General features: G+C 41.9%; 1 protein-coding gene across 5 annotated transcripts in view; it reads right to left on the bottom strand.

Moving 5' to 3' along the window:
- Nucleotides 1-19759, bottom strand: part of LOC110255418 (uncharacterized) — a 273087-nt gene that overhangs the window by 198465 nt on the left and 54863 nt on the right. For 2 of the 5 annotated variants that reach the window (XR_014815059.1, XR_014815061.1), the window contains exon 1: nt 8980-9326. The exons of 2 other annotated variants lie outside the window; for them this stretch is intronic. Coding sequence is in view for 1 of the 3 variants with exons in the window: in XM_084975797.1 (XP_084831923.1) it covers nt 8980-8989 (10 nt within the window). In the remaining 2 variants the exon portion in view is untranslated. Of the gene's footprint in view, nt 1-8979; nt 9327-19759 lie in introns of those variants that run through there. One more of the 5 variants, XM_084975797.1, reaches the window with a different exon arrangement.

Raw genomic sequence — 19759 nt, 5'->3', positions numbered from 1 at the left:
TTAAAATTGCTACCTATCCTCCGTGCTGAACTCCCTAGACCCCTTTTCCCCTCTTCTTTTCCTTTGGCATTATTGCCTTTAAACTATCCACTATTAATGGATGCCACTATCCATTAATTTATTGGGTTCATTATTTATTATTTATTCCCCTTACTACAATGTTAGCTGCATGAGGTCTGTTTTGTTCACTGCTGCTTCCAGGGCACCTAGAACAATGACCGGAACTTACTTAGCGTCCAGTATTTGTTGAATGAAGGACGGATTGGATGAATGGAAGCTCTTTGGCAAGGTCCACATATCCCCCTGTGTTACCTCTGCCATCTTCTCTTGCTCTTTTCTTATGTCTCTCAATTTTTTCCTCCAGAAAATGCCTTGAGATATTTTTGGTTGTCACCATGACTCAGGGGGAGAGGAAGAGGCTACTGACATCTAGTAGATGGAGGTCAGAGATACTGCTAAACATCTTGCAAGGCACCTGATACCCCCCCCCCAACAAAAAAATTATCCAGCCCAAAATGTCAATAGAGCCCAGACTGAGAAATCCTACTTTATTCAGTAACCCATACTATCCATTCCAATGACAATGAATTACTTGTAGTTTCCCGAACACTCTCATTTTTAACATTTTGTGTTACATGCTATGTGCTATTTGCTCTACTGGAAATGCTTCCCCTATTTTGTTTCTTTGATGAGTGATTACCCATACTTCAAGTTTCAGCTCATCTTTTTGTAGAAGCTTCCCTGACCCCTCAAGGCAGAGTGAAATGCTCTGTTTCTGTGTTTTCTGGGCATCTTGTTCATTCCTCTATTGTATCATTTAACCATATTCCTACATTTATAATTTCCTTATAATTTATCTTTCTATGTTAACTGTGAGCCACTCAAAAGCAAGGACTTATTGCTCTCAGAATCCCCATTGATTAGCACAGGTCCTGGAAAATAGAAGGTGTTTAATAAAACTTTGTTGAATGCATGAATGAATCCTTTGGGTGAGAGAGACATCATAAAACCCTCCTCCACTTCCCTTGATGCCTCTAAATTATTCTCTCCCATCTCTAAACTACTCTAACCTCTCATCATCTGTGTCACAAATGTGTACATAATTACTCAATGTTCATATTATTTTGTTTCCCAGAAAATTACCTACTGAGATGTTGGAACATTTGAGATTACAGCTTCTTCTTGGTTCTCTGCTTCAAAACAGAAGAATATATTTGGAACTAAGATAGAAACCCAATAGGCTACTTGATTTGTACTGACTAACTCCAACCAGAAAACATCAATAGAAGTAGTAGACGTTAATCTAGTTTAACCCAGTTATTTTGGAGAAACCTGCTGGGTAGCCTAACTCTGGACCTATCTCTTGAGGCCTGACCATCATTTCAAGGGTCTGTGGCTATCTCCATCAAGGCCACGAAAGGGTGGACTCTCAGTCATGGGGAACCCATTAGTCACTTCACCGGACCAGGTATGAAATACGTTTTTGTTTTTTGGGTTTTTTTTTTTTTTTTTTCATATGAGTAGCAGCAGTTTAAATCTAGGCTCCCTATTGTGTTAAAATTCAATGAGGCTCAAGTTGAGCTTTCAAATATAGCAGAGCCCCAAATTTTGCATGAAATAAATGAGGCAATGAGCACTGTAGTGATACTTACAAAATATTCATTATTCTAATACACAGAAATATGTATTTGCCTCTGACCTGAGGAGGTGAATTGTGCCAGCAACCAGATGCAAGAAGTTAATAAATGTTGACGGCAACACATACTTCAGGGCAAAATGCTCTGCTTGGGGCTGAGGAAAATGCCACTCAATTGAATCACGTTGTATTTCAAAGTCTAGCTGTTTTTCAAGATATTACATTTCCAGCAGCAAGCTGTTTATTTCCCAAGCAACCCGCAATCACACCACTTCGCCAGTGCCTACTCACTTCTCATAATGTTCTAGGATAACCTCTGGGGTTTAGATGTGTACATTATGTGGGCTCGTCTAACCCTTGGTAAGTGGTCCAGCTTGCTAAAATCTCAGGCTAGAATTGCCCAACAATGAGTGTTGTCTAAACACTTATATTCTGTGCCAGGCACCGTGTAAGGACATTGAAGATGTGAACTCATTTATCCTCACTTAGATTTGAGGTTTGATTCTACTGTGTAATATGTAGAATTATGCCGCCTGGGGCAATTTATTAAACATCTCTGAGCCATAATTTCCTCAACTGTAAAATGAGGATAAAAACACTACTTCATAGGGTGGTTGCGATGTTAAATGAAATAATGAATGAAAACTACCAACACTGGATCAGAACACATTATATATTTCTTATTCATTAACTATTATGCAGACAGAATGCAGGGGTTTAATTTTATTTTATTTTACTTTACTTTTTTATGGCTGCACCCACTGCATATGGAAGTTCCTAGGCCAAGGACTGAATCCAAGCCACAGCTGAGCAGCTGTGGCAATACCAGATCCTTTTAACCCACTGCACCAGACTGGGGATTGAACCCACACCTCTGCAGCCACCAGAGCTGCTGCAGTCGGATTCCAAACCCACTGCACCACAGCAGGAACTCCAGAATGCAGGAGTTTTAGAATGTGTTCTCTGGGAAAGAGATCATGATGCTGATTTACAGGCAAGAGCTTGAATAACATCCTTGAGGGAAGGAGCACTGCAAACATAGGTAAAGGGGGAAGTTGAACTGCAATTCACTTGCAACAAAAGCCTCAGCTCTATCTTCAGAGCACTTTAGAGCAGGCATGACCTTTCAGAGCAGCTGTGGACTGAGCCAAGTGGGCAGTCCTTTGTACCTCCTCATCAACTGGCCATTGCATGCGGGCTGCCCACAGGGAGGGCATATAAGTTGGGGATGAAGCATCTCCATTCCACCAATGGAAATTCCTCACTCACACGTGAGCAATCAAGAGGCAACACTCCTGACAACTTGGGGGATAAGTGTCCCCCTGAAAGAGGGATCTCTGTGGCACACTACAGCATCTACTACAGTCCAGTTTGGCAGAAACAAGAAGTAGAAAGAATGCTGTATTTTATGTTTAAAAATCAAAATAAATGTTTACTAATCATGTTTGTAACATCCTTATGTGGGGGTTGGACTCTCTTTCTTTGATATGTTAAAGTCATTGATTTTATCTGTTGGTTATTTTACATGTTTTTATAAACAACCTTGTCTATATGAAATGCCTTCAAGCTAAAGGGAGCTGTACTCTAAATTTGACTGCGCTGTTCTATTTGTCCTATTTTCTCCTATTCTTTTGCTCGGTGGCCTAGAAATTGCTCCTTGGAAAGCATTCATCCTTTTCTCTTCCAAGCTGCCAAGCGGTCCTGCTAGGTGTCCTCTCTAATTTTGGAAACGGATGGGTTCAAGAGTTTCAGGAGGCTGAGTTTTGAGCAGGAAATGTGTTCTGAGGAGCTACCACACGGCCTACAGTGGATCATATTTCTCAGTGGAGTCGTGACATTTTGGGGATTTTCCACTTGGCTCATCAAGGTGGATGATGAATCAGCTACTCATTAGGAGAATAAGTTTTACAATGAGTGCTTCTTTTCCTAAGTAGGATTGGGAGTGTGATTTGCGAAATCAAGGTGAAGGGGTCTTGACTACTCTGAAAACCATAACTGCTCTCTACTGGCTCTAAAACTTGAATACAGTATGTGAAATACCCTAAGGGAAATGCAATTAGGTCAGTGACAGAAAGTGAGAAGTTAGTGACCACATGCGTTGGGGACTTAGGAAAACATTTTTAGAAATGGTGGTATTTAAAATGGGTCTTTAAAAAGAGAAAGGATTTTATCAGGTAGAGATGGAAGAAGAGGGCTATTTATCTTTTCATGTACATCCTCTCTCTCTCACACACACACACACACAAACACACACACACACACACAAACACACTCATATATTTTCATACCTCCAACACAAATAATTCAAATCCTGATCTATGCCATATGACCAAAGGGAACTACAACAACAATGAAGAAGAAGGAGGAGGATGGGGAGGGAGTGGGAGACGGGGAGGAGGAGGGGAGAGGGAGGAGGAGGAGGAGGAGAAATTTGTAAAGTGTGCAGGTTATGGGGGGAAAGAGAATGGAAGGAGGAAGAAAGACTCACTGTTTTTGTTCTACTCTTTCAGAGCTTTGCCTGTAGTGCTATACGGCATCTCAGACAGAGCTAGTGCCTTCGGAATAAGAAGAGTTAGAATAATGATACTGAACATTTTTTAACTGCCTTTTATGTGTCAGGTACTCTAAGTGATTTTCCTGCATTAACTTACTCTTTGTAATGACCCTATGTGGTAAAACTGATGGTTTTCTCATTCTATAAATAAAGAAACTGTGTTGCAGAAAGCTCGGGCTAAGATTACACACCTAGTAAGAGGCAGAATTGGGACCCTCTTCTAGGCCATTACCCTCTAGAATCCACTTATAACCACCTGCTATATTACATTTCAGAGAAAAAAAGAACCAAAGATGGGTTGCAGCAAAGAAGAAGAGGAGGAGGAGGAGGGAGAATAAGAAGAGGAAGAGGAAAGAAAGAAAAAGATTCTTTTGTTCCTGTTTCAGCAACTCATCAGCACAAGGATTTGCCAATTAGAAGAGAATCTTTTGACCCATTTCATTCTCTTAGCCAGGAGTTAAGGCTTGGGATCCCTGGGTAAGACCCCGGGTATCACAGACTTGACATCATGAAAGAAAAATTCTAGGAATATGACCAGTTGTGACCTGCAGATCCCTAGGTTTGGGTAGGATACACTCAAGCTGTTTAATTTCTGCATAGCTTAGCCCAAGATAAACTGGACAAAATATCAATGATCCAGGAATCTATATAAGAACTCACATGAGTTCTTAATAATTTACATAATTCACCATGATTTTGATGGCTCCTTAATGATTTTCTTGGACAAAAGAAAAACAACAGCACTTATTCCCAGCCAAATAAATCCATGTGTTCATTCTCCTTTATAACTCAAGTCACTGGAACAGTAGGTAGTTTTGAAAATGGTCCCCAATGATAACCTACCTTCTGGTATTCAAGTCCTTGAATAATCCCGCCCACTTGGACAGACTGACTTGCTTCTAATGAGTAGAACAAGGCAGAGGTAATGAGATATCACATCTCATATTATTTTATACAAATACTATGGCTTCTGTCTTGGGTGCTTTCCCCTCTTCCTCTCACTCGCTCTCAGATGGCTCACTCTGGGGGAAGCCAGCTGCCATACTGTGAGGCAGGCCTATGGAGACGCCTATGTGAGGGAGCTTGGAAATGGACCTTCTGAGGCCTTCCAACAACCAGACGAATAAGCTGGGAAGCAGATCCCCCCCAAACGCCTAGCTGAGCTCATAGCCTCAGACAGTAGGTTGACTGCAACCTCATGAGAGACCTTGGGCCAGAGACACCCTGCTAAGTCAAAACAAGATTCCTGACCCACAGAAACTGTTAAGTCAACAAGTGTTTTTTAGCTACAATAAATAAAGCAGTATGGTCTTGGCACAAAAATAGAACTACTGATCAGTGGAACAGGTAGAAAGCCCAGAAATAAACCCAGCACGTATGGTCAACTAATCTATGATAAAGGAGGCCAGAATATACAGTGGAGGATAGATAGTCTCTTCAATAAGTGGCACTGGAAAAACTGGACAGCTACATGCAGAAAAATGAAATTAGGGAGTTCCCGTCATGGCTCAGTGGTTAAAGAATCTGACTAGGAAATGAGGTTGCAGGTTCCATCCCTGGCCTTGCTCAGTGGGTTAAGGATCTGGCGTTGCTGTGAGCTGTGGTGTAGGTTGCACACATGGCTTGGATCTGGCGTTGCTGTGGCTCTGGTGTAGGCCTGGGGCTACAGCTCTGATTAGACCCCTAGCCTGGGAACCTCCATATGACGGGGGTGCGGCCCTAAAAAGATAAAAGACAAAAAAAAAAAAAAGAATTAAATTAGAACATTCTCTAACATTACACATGAAAATAAACTCAAAATGGATTAAGGACCTAAACATAAGGCCAGATACTATAAAACTCCTAGAGGAAAACATAGGCAGAACGCTCTTTGACATAAATCGCAGCAACATCATGCTCGATCCACTTCCTAAAATAATGAAAATGAAAACAAAAATAAACCAATGGGACCTAATTAAACTGAAAAGCTTTTGCACAGCAAAGCAAACCATAAACAAAATGAGATGGCAACATACAGAATGGGAGAAAATCTTTGCAAATGTAGCAACCAACAAGAGATTAATCACCAAGATATATAAACATCTCATGGAGCTTTATATCAAAAAGACAAAACTACAATCAAAAAATGGGCAGAAGAGCTAAATAGACATTGCTCAAAAGAAGACAGACAGATGGCCAAAAAGCACATGAAAAGATGCTCCACATCACTAACTACTAGAGAAATGCAGGTCAAAACCACAATGAGATATCACCTCACACCAATCAGAATGGCCATCATCAAAAAGTTTATAAACAATAAATGCTGGAGAGAGTGTGGCGAAAAGAGAAACTTCCTACACTGTTGGTTGGAATGTAAATTGGTACAGCTACTGTGGAGGGCAGTATGGAAGTTCCTTTAACAACTGAAAATAAAACTACCATGTGACCCCATTCTTGGGTGTCTACCTGGAGAAAACCATAATTTGAAAAGATACACGCACCCCAGGGTTCATTGCAACACTATTTACAACAGCCAAGACATGGAAGCAACCTGAATGTCCATCAGTAGAGGACTGCATAAAGGAGACGTGGTACATGTACACAGCGAAATATAATTCAGCCAATAAAAAGAAACCATGTCATTTGCAGCAACATGAATGGACTTAGAAATGATTACACTAAGTGATTATACTAAGTAAGAAAGACAGTGAAAGACAAACACATATGATATTAGTTATATGTGGAATCTAGCAAAAAGTAATACAAAAGAACTTATTTATAAAACAGAAACAAACTCACAGATTTCAAAACCAGTCTTGTGGTGTCCACAGGGGAAATGGTTGTGGTGAGAGAGGAATTGGAAGGGTGGGAATAACATATACACACTACTGTATAAGATAGATGATTAACAAAAACCTACTGCATAGCACAGGAAAATCCACTCAATAGTTTGTCATAACCTATATGGGAAAAAAGAACTGATACATTTATATGTAAAACTGATTCACTTTGCTATACACCTGAACCTAATACAACATTGTAAGTCAACTATATTCCAGTAAAATTTTAAAAATAAATAAATGTTGTTGTTTGAAGGTACTAAATTTTGGGGTAATTTATGCAGTAATTAATAACATAGTCAAATTGGGAGAAATCTGGGTTAAAAATAAATACTGGTCATTCATTGGATTACTATTCAACAAAACTCCCCTTGGTAACTACTTCTAAGAATTCTCTTCCTGGGAGTTCCCGTCATGGCTCAGTGGTTAACAAATCCGACTAGGAACCATGAGGTTGCAGGTTCGATTCCTGGCCTTGCTCAAGGGGTTAAGGATTCAGCGTTGCTGTAGCTCTGTATAGATACAGATGGGGCTTGGATCTGGTGTTGCTGTGAGCTGTGGTGTAGGTCCCAGACAGGACTCGAATCTGGTGTTGCTGTGGCTGTGACCTACGCCTAGAAACCTCCATATGCCATGGGTGTGGCCCTAGAAAAGACAAAAAAAAAAAAGAATCCTTTTTCTTTTTCTTTTTTCTTTTTCCAGCTGCACCCACAAAATATGGAAGTTCCTTATGTCACAGCTGCAGCCATGCTAGGTCCTTAACCCAAACTCTCCCTCCTACCCTATTGGTTCCTCCATAACAGCCATGCTGCCCACTAGTTTCTTCAAACAGTTTTGTTCCCTCCTGTGCCAGGTCGGTCAGTAAAGGTAGGTCTGGGTTTGAAGACTGAAAAAGAGGATGAATCGGTCTTGGGTTTTTGTTTCACTTGGTTTAATCTCAGTTTACTACTGGCTCAGCAAACAGGTAATGTGAAGGAAAGATAGAGGTAGAAGAAAATAGGCATAGCTGCTCATTGCCTTCCAATTCCTCTTCGGAGGCATAGAAGTTGGGGTATCAGTTTAGCCACTCATAGTGAAGAATATGCTAGGTCAGAGGAGCTCAAAGTTGATGCCCATGCATATCACACCACCAGGCTGGGAAGGACCTTATCAGCATGTACTGTCCTGTTACCATAATTGCATTTTTTGTTGCACACCAATTACATACACTACTATTCTATTTATTTCTATATTGCTAGGCATTCCATACCTTTCACCATGGACTTTTTGCATACCCTCCTGTTACTTTCCAGGATATTACTCCTTCTTCTCTTCAGTCAGTTAGATGCTATTACTCATTTTTGACCTCACCATCCTCTCTGACATGTTCTTATGGCATCAGGTAACTTTCCTTCATAGCATTGTCACATGTACAGTTTCACAATTATTTGTGTGCTATTTGATTATCGACAATCTTCCCCACTAAACCGCAAACTTCCCACAGGCAGGAATCAATTATGCTTTTGTCCATATTGGATGCCTAGCCCTTGTATAGTGCCAGCACATGGCAGCTCTCAAACAAGAGTTCTTAAATAAACACATCTGGAAGATACAGCTTTCCCTGTATCTTCTCCTTCTTTGAATTCATTATTCATAACGATCAATTTCAAATGCAAATGCCGTCTTGGCTGAAAACCCTCAATGATACCCTACCACTCAATGAGGAAGTCGAAGCTTAAGACAGGACTTGCAGATAAGCGCCTCCACGTTTACCTGTTTGCTCTAGTGGTTCTAATATAATTATTCAAGTGTCCTCCTTTCACTCACAAATGTGCCCTAGTTTAGTTGCTAAGTTGTATGATCACCCTTCATAAATGACTTCCAACATGTGGCCCTTTATTAACTTCCCAGATCGCCTCACTCGGCAATTAATGCACCAGCAACACCAAACTGCGCATAATTGTCTGTCAACCCACCACGTGGTTCCTTACCTCCAGGCATTTACAGGCACAGTGCCCTCTGGCCAGAATTCAGTCCTCTCCTCTCTGACTCATCCTGCGTGATTCAGCAGCTTTGCTAGCCGCAACAGAAAGCCTTCGCGGACGGACGGACTGACGGACGGACGGACGACTTCACCTCACCCCATGGCCGGGTTAGGATTGTCTTTCCTTGGCTCTTTCCAGTCCTCTCAGCCCGTCCTTGCATTTTCGCATGCAATTTTATCCTGTCCTTGCATTTTCACATTCAAGTACGTCTGCTGCCAACTTCCACGCTGCCAACTTCCACACTACCCCCACCCCGTAGGTGCATGCACGCACGCGCGCACGTACGCGCACACGCACATGCGCACGCACACACACACACACATACACACAAATGCCCTCGAAGGCCAGGACTGTGTGCGATTCATCTTTGTGTACCTTGCCCACCACACAGTCAACTCGCAATAATTACTGGTTGAACAAATAAATGTTTTTGGAGATCTTATTTATTCAACAAATGAAATTTAGTCAATGGGCCATTTATTTTCCTAACTTTATTAGCCCAAATCTCTTATAACTTCTCGTCTGATTTTCTTCTCAGCATGAGCAAACCCGTGACATGCTCACGGAGTTAACAGAATTACAGCCAAAGCAAAGAAGCTTGATGTTTAAATGATCCTGGTTTCTTTCCTTATGTTAGGCTTTTTAAAGTAATGAAAGCAACTCTCATTTATATCTCCAGGATTGTAAATTTGATCTGGTCCAACTACCTTTGTTCTTTCGCTCTTGGTTCTAACCCTTACGCTCCCCATGTCCCCTCTTCCCACAACCTTCCTTTTCTGCTCCCCTCCAATCCTAAGAACTCCTGAGTTTTATGCAAAAAGCACATGGGGCACAAAATATTCAAATAATTTTTCGTTTAATGCTTCAAACCTTTATACTAAATCTAATTAAGATGCTGACTGTCTTGCCAAGCTTGCTGAAATAGGTTGAGAAATTCTCAGAGGAATTATTTTTAAAACCCTTAAGTTTGAATATCGTTGTCCTAAGATGAGACATATAACATATGATAAATAACATTTCTGCTGAATGTGCGAAATCAAATCTCATTGCTAAGAAGGAGAAGTTTCCGGGAAAGAGCTCTAGGCTTTGAATCAAACCCTGGTTTGCATCTGGCCCTGTCACATCCTAGATCGGCTCACGTGGGCTGGAAGTATATCTATTCCAGCCCATATTTCTTAATCTATAAACTAGGATAAGAATACAAGCCTCACAGGGCTGTGGGGAGGCCCCAGTGTGAAGCTCTGTATCAGTATTTCTTTAAGTCATGTCCTTGGAAAGGGAGAGATTTTCATGGCACCGCCAATGCTGATATAAATTTTTTTTATTATAGTGTTACTTAAATCAGAATGGAAATAACGCTGGGTATAAATTCCTTAAGCTTGTAAAATTAGAAACTAAAATGTGTAAATTGAGGCAAGCCAAAGAAATAAAGTGTAGACAAATTTACAAATGAAATACAGGTCAAACTACAAACTAAAACCATGAAAATGATCGACCATAATTTAATGTGATAGTTGGCATTTTATACCATCTACACCTTCATTCTTAATGTAAATATTATCATCTGTACCCTGCTCCCCTTCTTTCATAAACTCTCTCTGAGCTCTCATGTACCTATAAAATAGGGATAATCAGACCACATAATAAAGGATTCAATGATGATATATTTGGTGTCATCATTTTTTATATGGACAAAGCAACAGAAGTCTGTTAAAAAGGGGAAATGGAAGACAACATGCCTTACCACAAGGAATTTTTCTGTGTCTTGGGTCAGGACTCTGGGGGAAGTGGGTGAACGGGGCACTCAGATAAGCTAAAGTTTATGGTAGGATTTTCCCTCCCAGAAGATACAGCATGATGGGTAAGGGCTTGGACTACGGAGGCTGGGCTTCGATTTCATCATCACTGTCACTACCATCTGCACGATTCACTTAGCCCTTCTCGGCCTCAGTCTCTTCATCCATTAAATGAGGGAAAATAAACCCTGCCTTACAGGATTGTTAAGAGAACTGATTCGGATCACATATGTGAGAGCCTTCATAAATTGTATCATCATCATGGGTAACCGAGAAAGACTCCGAAGGCCCTGGACAGACGTGGAAAAGAAGTGGATCGCCCTCTGCAACCTCACTGTCATCATGAGCTACGTGCTGTAGAGACACTTCCTCCTGGCAGAGGCTGCCGGGGGAGGGGAAGCACACAGTACCAAGGCCATGAAACCAGCTCCCAGGGCAGTTTGATTTCTGAATTTCAAAACCTTGATGAGGATGCTAGATATAGAAGAAAATCATACTTTTAAATATTCTGCTTGTGTTTGCTGTTTGTCATATATGGACATTAAGCCTCTCTGGGGACAGTTTTTTGTCTGATCTAGGAAAACCCATCCAGAGAGCCTTTTAATTTTTGCTGAAGAAGCAAAGCAACTTTCTGCTGAAAGAGAGTTTTTTAGAGATGCTGAGGACCCAAAGTGTTAAGAGGGATAGGAAAAGTTATACCTTGGAGAAATGACGTAACTTTAATTTCAGGAAAAAGTAGGTTTGAGCTGAAGGACAAGCTGTCCCAGCTCTGCGTCCCATCCAGCTGGGAAGGCTTGGGGGGCTAGGGGCTCTAGATGAGGAACAAAGATCAGAAGCTGGTGTACCTGTGCAGGTGTGACTGCAGGAGATTCTGAGATCAAGCAGAGCCATCTGGGACCAAGTGATGAGATGTGGCATAGAATTAGGGAAGAGGCCATTCTCCCTGCATCTCGTGGCACATAGTGCCACTCCGGCCCCCTGAAAAGGGACAGCTTTGGGAGTCCCTAGAGAGCTTAGTCTGGCAAAGGCATCATCGTACTTATATGGTCCTTGGCCTTGGTAACAGGGAGGCTTCCCACCTGATGGAGAGCAGCAAAGGAGAGCTAGAGCTTTGAGGAAGAAAGCCAGATGCTTTATGGCAACTACAAGGACAGGCAGACCAGGCAGGGAGTCCATATGAGTGTCTATGAGTGATGGGGGAACCCTTAGAGAAGGGGTGGAGTCCTGCTGTCACATATGGGAAAGGACAACCCATTATAATTTAGGCATTAGAGTCAAATTGAACAAACAACCCATCCACAATATCAATAAAAACTAAGCCATCCACAAATCAACAAGAAAACTACAGGGCCAATACTGAAAAACACTGTGAAATTTTGATGAAGTATATGGAACAAAAATGATATACTATGTTCTCAATAGGAATATATATATTTATCTTTACAATAACAATCCTCCCCAGATTAATGCAACTCCAATCAGCATCCGATTTTTTGGTAACTGCATAAAATAAGTTCAAATTTTTAATAGTAAAACAAATATCTGAGACTAGCAAAAAAAAAAAGTGTATGTATATCAGAAGATTAATTTTGCCTTACAGATACCAGATATTTTACAAAGCTATTATCATAAAAATATTGTGATATTGGCTCAGACTTAGTAAAATAGAATAAAGAGTTCAGAAAGTAAATCTAAGTTTAAATGGAAACTTAATATATGACAAAGGAGACGTTAATTAATGGGAAAATAAGTGTTTATTTAATTAATGCTACTGATATAGATGTTATCTATCTGGAAGATAATTAAAATTCTTAGCTCTTATCATATACACACCAAAAAAGTTCCAAGTGGATTTAAGATTTAGTTGAAAAATCATATGTTAGAAGAATATTTAGGAGAATACTTACATAATATTGAAGTGGAAAGACTCTCCTAAAGGAGATCTAGAGCCACAAAAAAAACACCAACACATTTGACTGCATAAATTCTACAAATATCCCGCATTAGTAAGGATGTGGAGGAAAGGGAACCCTGCTACACTGTTGGTGGGGATGTACATTAGTGTAGCCACTATGGAAAACAGCACTAAAAACTGAGCCACCAGATGATCCAGCAATTCCACTCCCAGGTTTATACCCAGAAAAAACAAACATACCAATGCAAAAAGATGCATGCACCCCAATGTTTATAGCAGCTTTATTTACAGTTGCCAAGATACAGAAGCAACCTAAGTGTCCATCAGCAGACAAATGGATAAAGAAGATGTATGCACACACACATACACACACACACATACATATACATACATACATATATATATACACACACATATATAATGGAGTATTATTCCTCCATTAAATAATGAAATTCTGCCACTTGCAGCAATATGGGTAGACCTAGAGAATAGTTCCACTTTATTGAAATAATTCAGATAGAGAAAAAAAATACTCTATAATATCACTTATATATGAAATCTAATACAAATGAATGTATATATCAAAACTGAAACAGACTTACAAATAGAGAACAAACCAGAGGTTACCAGTGGGGAGAGGGAGGGACATGATAGAGATATGGGATTAAGAGATAAAAATTACTGTGTATAAAATAGTCAGCAAGGATACATTGGATAGCACAGGGAATTATAGCCATTATCTTGTAATAACTTTTAATGGAGTATAATCTGTAGAAATATTGAATCACTATGCAGTACACCTGAAACTAAAATAATATTGTTAATCAGCTATAGTTTCTGAAAAAAAAAAAAAAAAAGTCAAAATACCTACAATGGCCTGGGGGAAAGTTTTTACAACATATATGGTAGACATAGGCTTAATCTCCCTAGTGTACAAAAAGGTCTTTTAATTTGGAAAAAAAAGAACAAAAGTTGACAAAGAATAGAAAATTCATAGTAGAAGAAATCAAAAAGTCCTTGTAAGATGATCAATCTCACTTGTAACCAAGAAAATGTAAAATAAATTTGAAGAAAAGATCATTTTCTGCCAATCAGATTCACAGAAATGGAAAAAGAGAGAAAATCCAGAATTGGCCAAAATTGGGAGAAATTCCCACTGTCACATATTCCAGGAAGGCTTGAATTGCTACAGTTTGGGGGGAACATAAACTAGAAATGTCTGTTATATTAAAAAATACAGAAACTTAATAATCTATTTCTGAAAATCCGTCTTATAGGAATAAAATTGCCAGCATGTAAATATTTCTGTCTCAGATGTTTATTACCAGTGCTATCTGTTATTAAATGTCCATTGATAGGGAAATAGTTCATTAAATTAAATTAACACATTTGACATATTCTTAATAGTTCATTAAGAATACTTTAAATGTATTTTTTCCCCATTTTATGGCCATATCTGCAGTATATGGAAGTTCCCAGGCTAGGGGTTAAATTGGAGCTACAGCTGCAGGCCTACGCCATAGCTTGTGGTGATGCTGGATCCTTAACCCACTCAATGAGACCAGGGACTGAACCCACATCATCACAGACACTATGTGGGTTCTTAGCCTTCTGAGCCACAATGGGAACTTCCAGATGTATTCTTAATATGAAATATTATGCAGCTATTTAAAAATGAAATGGGGGGGTGTTCCCATCATGGTGCAGCAGAAACAAATCCGACTACGAACCATGAGGTGGCAGGTTTGACCCCTGGCCTCACTCAGTGGGTTAAGGATCTGGCATTGGGGTGACACGATTCAGATCCTGCATTGCTGTGGCTGTGGTGTAGGCTGGCAGCTGTAGTTCCGATTGGACCCCTAGCCTGGGAACCTCCATGTGCCATGGGTGCGGCCCTAAAAAGCAAAAAACAAAACAAAACAATAATAAAAATGAAATGGAGAGTCACAGACATAGCTCAGATCTGGAGTCGCTGTGGCCACGGCCAACAGCTGCAGCTCTGATTCAGCCCCTAGCCTGGAAATTTCCATATGCCACAGATACAACCATAAAAAGCAAAAAAAATAAGGAAGAAGCAAAATGAAATGATCAATATCTATTAACCTAGAAAAAAATCCTTGATACCTTATTAAGTAAGAAAAGTAAGCCAGCCACAGAGTGACAAATGTAGTAGGGATCCATTTTTTTTTACAGGAAGAGTTACCAATCACTCTCTCTTCAGTATATGTGTATGCATGTCTGTATCAACAAAAAAGTGCGGAAGGTGGAGAGGCTAGATCAGTGGTTGCCTGGGTTGAGAGAAGGTTGGGAGAGGAAAGAATAAATAGGTGGAACGGAGTATTTTTAGGGCAGTGAAAATACTGTGTGTGATACTGTAATGATGGACAGGCATCATTAGGCATTTCCAAAACCACAGGGCACCCGGTACCAAGAGTGAACCCTCATGTAAACTATGAACTTTGGGCAATTATGTGTCAATGTAGGTTCATCTGTTGTAACAAACGTACCACTCTGGTGGGGGATGTTGAGAGTGGAGTTGGTTATGCATGTATGGGGGCAGGGGAAATTTATGTGCCCTCCTCTTAATTTTGCTGCGAACTTAAAACAGCTTAAAAAAAAAAAAGGTCTTTTTGTTTGTTTTTGCGTATGGAAAGTATAACCTAAGGGGGCGGGAAAGCAAGGAAACAATAGGGCAGAAGTCATTAACATCCTTTATGTATTTCGGGATTATTTTATCAGGCAGAGTGGTCCTGTAGGACATCTTTATTTTTAAATACATGGATAAGGGAGAGAGCATTTTCAAAGAGCAGGTGACATTTCAGACTGGTGGGGCCTGGGCACCACTGTTCCTCTAGAGGAGTTGGGAGGAAAACAATTGGAGGGGAGAGAAGGGAAAAATGAGGGGTGCAGCTCCTAACAGTATGTGATGTCCTTCCCCCTTCCTCCCCACCTCCCCAGGAGCCCTTCTGGGGATACTGAGCTCGCTGCCGGTGGGCTAGCTCCACTGCTGCCTCTCATTATCTAGTTCTTTTCTTGTAATTTCTAGGTTTTGCACACCGCCTACTTAGGTGGTCTAATTTAGGCCATATGCACACACTTGGGGATATGTCTGTTGCTGGTAGATGATGTTTTCACATTTCGATCCCTTCATAGTCTTCATTCAACTAGAAGTTCAGGCAAAGGAAAAACGTGACCGTGTTTGTATCCACATCTTTCAGCCAGACTCTACCACCCAGCTGGTAGCAGCATCTGGGGAACCCAGCCAGGTTGGACTCAGGCAAAAACACCACCATTTCTCTGCAAACACAGCCAGACCTTCCCAGGCCTGAGGTAAATTTACCTTTATGGAATAAAGGTTAAGCGAGGAAAATACTAGTGAGGTGATGATTTAAAGCATATGCATTTGTTTATCTCCACCAGTAAAACAAAGCCTGGGAGGTACAGACTTAGAGACAACATCTTCCCACTGAATTAAAGCAGTATCTCGATTTTACTATGGTTCCCAAATGTTCTAGAAACCTAGCTGTGGCATAGAAACAACACTGAACTATTCTTGCTTTTATTTATTTATTTATTTATTTAGGCCGCACCTACGGCATATGGAAGTTCCCAGGCTAGGGGTCAAATCTGAACTGCAGCTGCTGGCCTACACCGAAGCCACAAGAACAGAAGATCTGAGCTGCATCTGTGACCTACACCACAGCTCACAGCAGTGCCGGATTCCCAACCCACTGAGTGAGGCCAGGGATGGAACCTGCATCCTCGTGGCTACTAGTCAGGTTCGTAACCAGCCGAGCCGTAATGCTAACTCCTGTTCTGCTTTTAAATCCCTGCTTGAGTTAATTTGGCTGCTGTTAGGGTTTGGAACACTGAGATTTTAGAAAGGCCGGTGTGGGGGTCAGGGAGCATGACAGCAAGGGGTCTTGCTTGTCCCTTCTTCAGATCCAAGAAAGGAAGGCCATTCTCAACAGTTAATTTCTTAGTCTCACCACTTATCTGGTCAGAAGGCTGTATGTCTCTGAGAGCCCCGTGTTCTTCCTGTGGTTTAAATATCTCCTCTATTCTGCCAATGGGAAGCAGGGAGGGTTAAATGGCCACCTTGTGTTTTTCCACCTCAGACCTGAGCTAAGCGAGGAATACTTCGCTGTCAATGTATCTATAGAACTTGTTTCATAGGCAAATACATTTGAGGATCAAAGAAAACGGAATCATTTTTAAAATGCAAGGACCCGGGAATTCATGCTGTGGCTCAGCAGGTTAAGAACCTGACATAATGTCCATGAGGATGTGGGTTCGATCCCTGGCCTTGATCAGCGGGTTAACAATCTGGCATTGCTGCAAGCTGTGGGGAAGGTCGCAGCTGTGGCTGGGGTCTGGTGTAGCTGTGGCTGTGGTGTAGGCAGGCAGCTGCAGCTCCCATTCCACCCCCGGCCTGGGAGCTTCCATATGCTGCGGGTGTGGCCCTTAAAAGAAAAAAAAAAAAAAATGCAGGGACCCAAATTGTTGAGACTTATTAAGAGATCACCTCAAATCAATGGCATAATCAGACCCAGAATCCCTGAACATCCTTAACTAGCCACTTCTACCTGCTCCTGAGAATCTTCTTCCCTGACTTTGCCCTGGGAGTGGAGAGGAACATGCCGGACACAAAGAGTATTATGCACATAGAAATAATGCCTGAAGCAGCGTGCATGTTTGGGGAGCTCTGGAAGTTTCTACAAGCATCACAAGGGCATGTGGATGTGAGTTGCATTTTTTGCTATTTGTTTGTTTGCTTTTTAGGGCTGCACTTACAGCATATAGAAGTTCCAGGCTAGGGGTGGAATCAGAGCTACAGCTGCCAGCCCATGCCACAGCCACAGCAACGCCAGATCCAAGCTACATCTGCAACCTGGACCACCGCTCATAGCAATGCCAGATCCTTAGTCCACCGAGCAAAGCCAGAGATCAAACCCACATCCTCATGGATACTAGTCAGGTTCGAAACTGCTGCATCACGACGGGAGCTCCCTGAGTTATGTTTTAGAAAACTGGGCAGATAAAGTGGAGTAGAGGAATTTAGAACTGGAAATTCGGAACCTGGAAAGTAGACGACATTTTCCAAGTGAGCAGTGAAGTGGCCTTGATGAGAAGGAAAAGGAGCCCTGCAGTTGGCAGGTGACAGACTTGGCCATGGGCCTGAGGAGGAAGCCAGAGGTAAAGACAATTCTCAGGCCGTAGGATCAACTGCAATTGAGAAAACAGGAAGCTGGACAGGTTTGCAAACAAAGATGAACATGTTTACTCGTTTGGGGGCATGTTATGTTTGCCTTCCCAGCTAATTGGTACAGTCTGGGAGCACAGACCTCATCTGCCGAGTTCACTATAAGGTCCACAATCACCACACAGTGTCTGGCACACAGCAGGCACCCCCTTGTTAAATGAACAGAAGTGTCTAGCAGACAGCCAAGCGCATGGACCATCTAGGTCGTTGGAAAATGGGAAGAGAGGTCTAGCCCAGGGGTGTGAACTTGGAAGTCACCAGGGAAATGGGGAGAGAAAAAGGGGGAATTGAGGAGATGACGGGGAGAGCATGGGATGAGAGTGAGTATAGAAAGCACAGCATGTGAGGGGCTAGCAGACGAAGCGGAGCCTGTCAATGGCTGGAAAACCAACACTCAGAGAAAGAGTAAAAGGACCAGTAGGGTGTGAACAGGAAAGCCTAGGACGGCGGCGCGGTGAGCGTGTATGGTGACAAAGAGACTCTCCACTCCTTCGCGTGAGTCACTTAACCTCTGTGAGCCTCAGTTTCTCCACCTCTAAAAGGAGACTAGGAGTTCCCTGGTGGCCTAGCGGTTAAGGATCCGATATTGTCACTGCTGGGGCTCAGGTCATTGCTGCAGCACAGTATCAATTCCAGGCCCAGGAATTTCTGCATGCAGCCAATAAAGAGACCAAATGACAATTACAACATTGCCTCTTAGGGTTATTGCGAATTTTAACATACATAAAAGGACTTCGCACAGTACCCAGCTCAATTCTTAGCTAGGGACCGAGTAACACCTAGTACTGAATACCAAAGAAGCCAAGGGAGACAAGGACTAAAATGTCCCCACTAGACTTTGCAAATGGGAGGGACCGGACCCATAAATGGACGAAGATGAAAAGGACAGGCAGGTTGGATCAACTGAGAGGTGGGAGGTAAAAAAATAAAGACGTCATCCGCTGTACTTTTCTCTCTTTGGCAACCAGCAACAGCTGATACAAGCTGCTTATTCTTCTTATTTGTAATTTGTCTTCACCTATGCATGCTTTTTTATCAAAGTATAGTTGACTTACAGTTCTGTGCCGATTTCTGCTGTACAGCAAAGTGACATGTACATACTATATATGTATACACATATACACATTCCTTTTTATCTTCTTTTCCATTATAGTCTATCCCAGGAGTTCTCTGTGCTACACAGCAGGACCTTGTTGTTTATTCTTTCTTTCTTTCTCTTTTTGTTTTTTTGGGCCGCACCCTCGGCATATGGAAGTTCCCAGGCTAAGGGCTGAATCCGAGCCACAGTGGCCTGCCTACACTGCCGCCACAGCAACATAGGATCCGAGCCTCATCTGCGACCTACACCACAGCTCATGGCAACAGTGGATCCTTAACCCACTGAGTGAGGCCAGGGATCGAATCTACATCCTCGTGGAAACTAGTTGGGTTCGTACCAAGCTGAACCACAACTGAAACTCTGTTTATTCTTTCTAAATGTCAAAGTTTGCATCTCCCACCCCCAGACTCCCTGAATAGACACTTTGAAGGCCACGGTCATGTCTATCCCGTGTCCCCAGTGCTTAGAGCTCACTGGCACACAGAGGATGCTCAGTGAGAATATGTGGAACCACAGGACAGACAGATGTGGCGGCCGTGGCAGGATAGGACCCAGATGACTCGCCACGGTCCCCCCCCCCCCCCCACCAGCAGTTCTCATCCAAGGCTGCGCTTCTCTGTTGCTGCAAAGTGATGCCCAGGCCTCTCTCCCCA

Source organism: Sus scrofa, chromosome 9 (assembly GCF_054392235.1).
Source record: "Sus scrofa isolate SSC_HxYL_T2T_F1_AM1 chromosome 9, Sscrofa_HxYL_maternal_Yorkshire_Landrace_v2.0, whole genome shotgun sequence".
Lineage (NCBI taxonomy): Eukaryota > Metazoa > Chordata > Mammalia > Artiodactyla > Suidae > Sus > Sus scrofa.
Note: the sequence above shows the minus strand (reverse complement) of the source record. Positions and strands in the feature narration are given on the sequence as shown.